Source organism: Sparus aurata, chromosome 23 (genome assembly GCF_900880675.1).
Source record: "Sparus aurata chromosome 23, fSpaAur1.1, whole genome shotgun sequence".
Taxonomy (NCBI): domain Eukaryota; kingdom Metazoa; phylum Chordata; class Actinopteri; order Spariformes; family Sparidae; genus Sparus; species Sparus aurata.
Genome location: NC_044209.1, coordinates 19,773,888 through 19,779,887, shown reverse-complemented (window position 1 = coordinate 19,779,887; position 6,000 = coordinate 19,773,888). Strand labels below are relative to the sequence as shown.

General features: G+C 41.6%; 1 protein-coding gene across 1 annotated transcript in view; it reads left to right on the top strand.

The window, feature by feature from the left end:
* Positions 1-3,924: 3,924 nt before the first annotated feature.
* The window catches only part of kcnh6a (potassium voltage-gated channel, subfamily H (eag-related), member 6a), a 29,980-nt gene continuing 27,904 nt past the window's right edge, over positions 3,925-6,000 (top strand). The window contains exon 1 of the mRNA XM_030407748.1: positions 3,925-4,593. Within this exon, the coding sequence (XP_030263608.1) occupies positions 4,518-4,593 (76 nt within the window). The 5' untranslated portion in view covers positions 3,925-4,517. The remainder of the gene's footprint in view (positions 4,594-6,000) is intronic.

Below are 6,000 nucleotides of genomic sequence, written 5' to 3'. Positions count from 1 at the left end.
GCTGATGCCTCTTATTTTGATCTTTCAAACACGGTTTCAAATGAGCCTTTCATGAAAGTTTATATGTCAGCTTCTGATTCAAATACATACATCAGCTTCAATCTCTCTGAAATGAGTGTTATATATGCTGACAGTTAACTTTAGGGTATGAGAAGGATGACAGCAGCAGACAGACACAATTCATCATGACTGATTGTTTCTGACCGTTGGCCAGTCCGTACTGCAGAGCAGATGGGTCTTACTTCCTGTATTATCACGGCTCAATTGTGAGCGTTACAGTATATCTGGGATAATGGATGATTGTGGCCAGAAATAGTGCCGCCTGCAATGCAGAAAAGCACCAGCACTGGATTGTCAAACACCTGACTTCAAGTTCAGGACAAGTCTGTTTCCCATGATGTCACATAATGTCAAAAAGATACTAACAGAAAGATTGCATGAGTTAACAATTTCAGGGTAGTACTGAATGCTTCATATCCTATTCATACCGAGAGCTTGATCTGTCTTTTTCAGACATTATTTTCCACAGTAGTCTGGTGTTAATATGTACAATTAAACCAGTTTTTGCTGATCACTCCTGACAAGTGATTTTAAAATAGGTAATGTGGGACAAGATTCACAGTCCTTATTCTGTTGTTCTGTGCAAAAATACTGAAGAGAAGTTTAACCAGAGCCAAATGAGGCTTCAGCAAATAAATTGTTTTCACACAAGATGTCTTCTTCGTGTTGCTATCCAGCTCAGCAGGGAAACACAAGAAGGGAATTTAAGACTTGCACACATTATTTGCCTAACTCAGATCGCTAAAGCCTCATACTGACTTCAAATAAAATTTGGAATATGTTTTTGCATGAAACAAGGATTCTGGATTTTGTCCCACATCTCTTTTATTGGACAAATATTAAGAAGGGCTTTCTTACAGCCAGCAGGGAAGAAAAATGACAGCAAGCTGTTTCAGTGTGTTGACATAAGCTGTTCTCAGTATTGACATCAATATTGGCAATTTGGAAATTTGGAAAAGGACTTTCAAAGTGGCTCAGAATATGATTAGAAAATCAAAATAAGATTAATTGCCTTGAGTGAACATTTGCATCAATGATGTAGGTAAGATAGGAGCAAAAATGCATGTATAGAAGCAGCTATATATAACAAACAGCAGGCAGTAACAGCATGTTTCAAGCTCTGAGTTCCTTCTCAGACTGCGTTAAAGGGCTCAGAATGTTGGATTACGCCTTCCATTTTTGCCTTTATTTTTATCTGATACTTGGTGACCATTTATGAAAGTAATGAAAGCATGATGTCATCAGAATCCTTCTCAATATGGTCAAAAAACTCTGCCAAACTAACTAGGCTTTTCACCAGCACATAAATGTGACATTGTTCGCAAACTAAACAGATTTTTCTTATTCAAGTTGACACACAGAACATGTCTGTTTCCTGAGCCTCATCAGAGAAATCCATCAGACAAACATGTTTTACCATAATTCTCTGCTGTTCTTTTTCATGATATTTTTTGAAGTGTGAATCAGTAACTGATTGCGTGTGAAAAGAACGGTATGTATCTGTTTTGCCCAGCTCTTATCTGAGGAATGGAGTGTCTCAGGTCTGCACTGAAGGCAACCCTGAGCTGAAGGACTACCAGGCAGATAAAATTCAGGCCCTGACGTCCGAGTCTGAAACACTTTCCCACCCAGCGCTGTTCCGCAGCTCCGGGAAGGGGCGAGAGGTGACGGAGAAGGGCATTTTTTAAGCTCATTATCTTTCCACAGCTAGTGTGAGGTGGCAACAGCTGTCATGTAAGCTACAGAAAACATGAATACACAGTCGCACAGGCTCATTAGAAAATGCCAACACTTTTGTTGGAATACTAAAGCGTGGACTGGGCTGAACTCTGTCGGTGCGTTTCATACGTGCGGCAACTACTTTAACATTCTGCAAAAACACATCCCGTTGCCAAGGCTGCACAGACTGATTTCTAAATCAAAAAAGGTTCATTTTTAAATAGATGTCACAATAATATAGTTATGATGAATTCTTTCGACCACAATAAGCGCACAGTGAAAATCTGATATTGTGACAGTCCTAGTTTTTACTTGTGTTTTTTGTCTTTCGTTGCCCTCTTCAGTGCACATTCCTGTCTTACTTGGCTCTCACACCGAAGGGTCATGGGAAGGCATGTGTGCTCCTTAGTTAATTTTAGCCCTCATTTCATCAAAGCTGTTGAGATACAACACAGAGCAACCAGGTCAGCCAGTCTGTCGGACCTCAATGCCATAAACTGTCTGATCTCCAAACACCCTGTGCAGACTCGGCCATTGTATCTGTGGACACGAGCTCGTCACAACATTTCTTCAAACAAGGTGGAGCGATGACTTCTCAGATGGACAGGTCGACAACATGCCAGAATCAGAGGGTCTCTGTTTTCAAGATTCAAACAACAATCGGTTACATTGTCATCAGCAGAGAAATATTGACAGAATGAAACTATGGAGGGATCCACCGACAGACTGACTTGTAAAAACAACTCAGCAATAAACATCCCTCAGCCTAGTTGGTCAGTGAAACACTCTGTGGCAGCTATCCCCAAACAAAACCAACAGTGTGTATTTTGTGTGTCAAGAAGCATGTGACCTTTAAATCGGTCTGCATGTCTGCTGCCATCCAAGTGTCCTCTCTTTGAATTCAGGGAGAAGCTTGAGCCCTTTGGTCATCGTAAATCACAAAACTAGATTCCAGGAAAGAAGACAAAAAACAAATTCAGATGCTTTTTGCTGTTTTTATAATCCTGAATTCATTACAGTTGTACATCAGACAAAGATCTGACCCTGCAGTTTGCATGTCCTGCCGTGCTCCAATAAAAATCCAGACTGGAAGCTTCCACGCTTGTAAAAAGCAGAGAGACTCCTCACCAGACTTTGAAACCACGCTTTGTTTTCATTTTGAATGTTTCTGCTTCTGCTTTAGTTGCGCCAATCCTTCTTATCAGCGTGTTGGGATTTAGCCCAGTGCCTCTTTTCGCCCCACCGAAAGTGAGTCTAAACACACGTGCAAAACCATACACAAACCATTGGCATTTAAATCTTATCATGACTAAAGTACAATACTCCAGGAGTGTGATGGCAGCCACAGGGGGAGAGGATGCTGCTATTTTGAGCTCAGAGACCTGTGATGTGGAGTGAACCACAGTGGACTGATGAGGGTCTGCACTCTGTCAGTGTCAGACCACTGTCAAGTCATCCACAATACAGTAAACAGAACTTTAAGACGTGATTTCAAAATAAAACAGCCTGTTATTAAGACATACTCTTGTCTCCAAAATCCCAACATAACTCTAAATGTAGTGCAACTAAGTCCTTGTACCGGATTTTAGTTATGAAATGTGGACATTTTTAGACATTGAGGTGTACGACATGCATTATATTTCAAAATGTGAGGTTGCTACCGTAACATGGGCAAGATTTTGAGGGCAATCTTCTAAATTATGACAAACTAGAATGGCACCAAGTAAAAAAATAGACCAATCCTCCATCCAAGTATCATGGATATTCATTAGGAAGTTTTTGTGTAATCTTGCTTACAAACCAACCAACAACCAATTTAAAGCCATGGGTGGAAACATAATCTTATTGGGGAGTAGAAACACCTTGGTGGTGCTTTACCAAGTTTTTGTATTTGGGCTTGGCATTAAAAGACTTTGGGATTGCAATGAATAACACTTTTTTGGCGCACTAATAAGTTACTCAAGTTGGGCTGCATGAGGAAATATTCACTCACAAAACCCGTGCAAGCCACTTCGGAGAGATCTTGAAATAAAAATAATTTTTCAGAGAACAATAAAGAAATTCTTTGGCCTTTATTTTGGAAATCTGCCACACTGTACTTCCGTTCTCGTCCCGTTTAACGCAGACTGACTTGTCGCTCCTGACAGCCGCGCTTGTCGACTCTGGGGGAGGTGGAAGGGCAGTGGATCTGCCTGATAGGAGCGTCTTCTCCGATGTCCTTATCGCGCAGTGGCCAAACTTTGAGGGAGTAAGCTGCGATTATAAAGCAAACCGAGCGATCCTGCGCTTTTTTCAGCCTTTTATCCCAACTTCATCTTCCAAATCAGCTTCCCTTCACTGAGTAGAGGACGCCAAATCGTTGGAAACCGGTTACTGAGCTGCTTCTTTTTTTTTTTTTTTCCTTTGTAAGGGTGAAGTCTTGTTGGAAATGGCTTTTGCAGCATCCTAGTCTACTTTTTTCCCCCCTCACATTATCAGCGTGCAACATCCTGCATCTACCATCGCCCTGGCAACCAGACCTCCGCTCCATCATCCTCCAGCGCTTCATCCCTCACCATCAGCGGCAGCCTGCGAGGGGAATCAAAAGCTGCTCCTCACGCTCGTCCTCCAACATTTTTTTTCCACAAGGGCACCTCCTCACAGCCGTTTTTTTCTATTATATATTCATTTTAATGTATTTTAAAAAATCTTATTTGAACTATTAATGTGTCGGAGAAGTCTTCTCTCTCAGCACCAAAATGCCTGTGAGACGCGGTCACGTTGCGCTCCAGAACACCTACCTGGACACTATCATCAGGAAATTCGACGAGCAAAGTGAGTACACGTGAAATGAGGGAACGACATGTGATGCTGTCAAAGTTGAGCGCCACGCTGTGATTGTAAGAACACACACAAAGCAGGTTGAAACACTCACTGTGTGTCTATTTTTAACACTTTTAAACACCCTAAGTTAGATTGTGCTGAATGATGTCATGTCTGTTAAGTGCTTTTAATCAATCTGACAAAGAAGGCAGACTTAAATATTTGTGCACAGAAAGTGTGTAAAGATAATTTTGTTTAGTTTGTCTTCCATTAGCTACACCCTGTGTTAAAAGGGAACCCTGTGAAAGAAGGGTTTTCTGTCATTATTTTAAAAGAAAATTGTGTTTATTTCTTCCTTAATCCGACTTTGTCAGTCACAAAGAGGCTACAGCCCCAGCCTCACCGTGCACCCTTTACTTATCACACATGACTGGATTTTTAGACTCTTTGGCAGACTGACAAGCTTCTCATGTTGCACTGAAGTATCTTATTTAATTCAAATCAGTGATGTTGGCGTCCCTGCCCCGGCCGCTTTTATGTTTTAGGGTTATTGCACCTGCACGTTGTGTTTGTTCCGGAGTGCTCACCTGACATTATGTTCCATTAGCTCACATGTTTCCACTGGCAGCAAAGAGGCGTCCACTCTCACTCGTTTTGGATCCACTAAGGCTTGTGACAAAAGCGTTTGATGTCTTCTTTCTGACCCCTGGGGTTCACTTTTATCTTGAGTAATCTACATTTTCCTTGTGTAAATTCTTGTTTTTGAAAAGTGACAAAGCATAATACCTTATATCCAGTAGAGTATGATAAACATAATCCACTTTTCTGTCTCCCTTTCAAATCAGTTTGTCATATTTTGTCCTGGCTGATTTCCTTTTGTACCTCACTATGGACAACTCACAGTGGTGTTAATGTGTCAGACTTAAAATAACCCTGATTTCCTCAGAGAGTGACCAAACACAGAGAAAAACTTAAACTCTTAATAAGTTAAAGTTAAACTCTAATCATCTTTGATACCAAAACTGCCTTAATCTATGGAGCTCCTTTAACAAAAGCTCTATTCTGTCTGTGTGTGTATGTGTGCATGCACAGCCACATGTGCGTGCACGGCCAGGTGAGTGCACGTGCCACGGCTGTGCTGCTTAGCAACTGTGTGACGATCAGTGTTTCCGCTTTGAGCCCCACATTATGACTTTGGACAGGATGTGCTTTCCACTTGCCAGAGGAGCTCGTCCAGAGTCCCCTCCGCTCATCTGTGTGGGAGAGCTGTTTAACCCAGTTCCACCACACGATAATAAAAGGTCCTGTTAGATGTTTGCAAAGGACATATATGTCCTCATTGAACTCCTCCATTAGCAGCATTCGAACAAAACTGTCCTGATTCATGTTCGTGGCGGGCAATGTTTTGGCGTAGTGGCC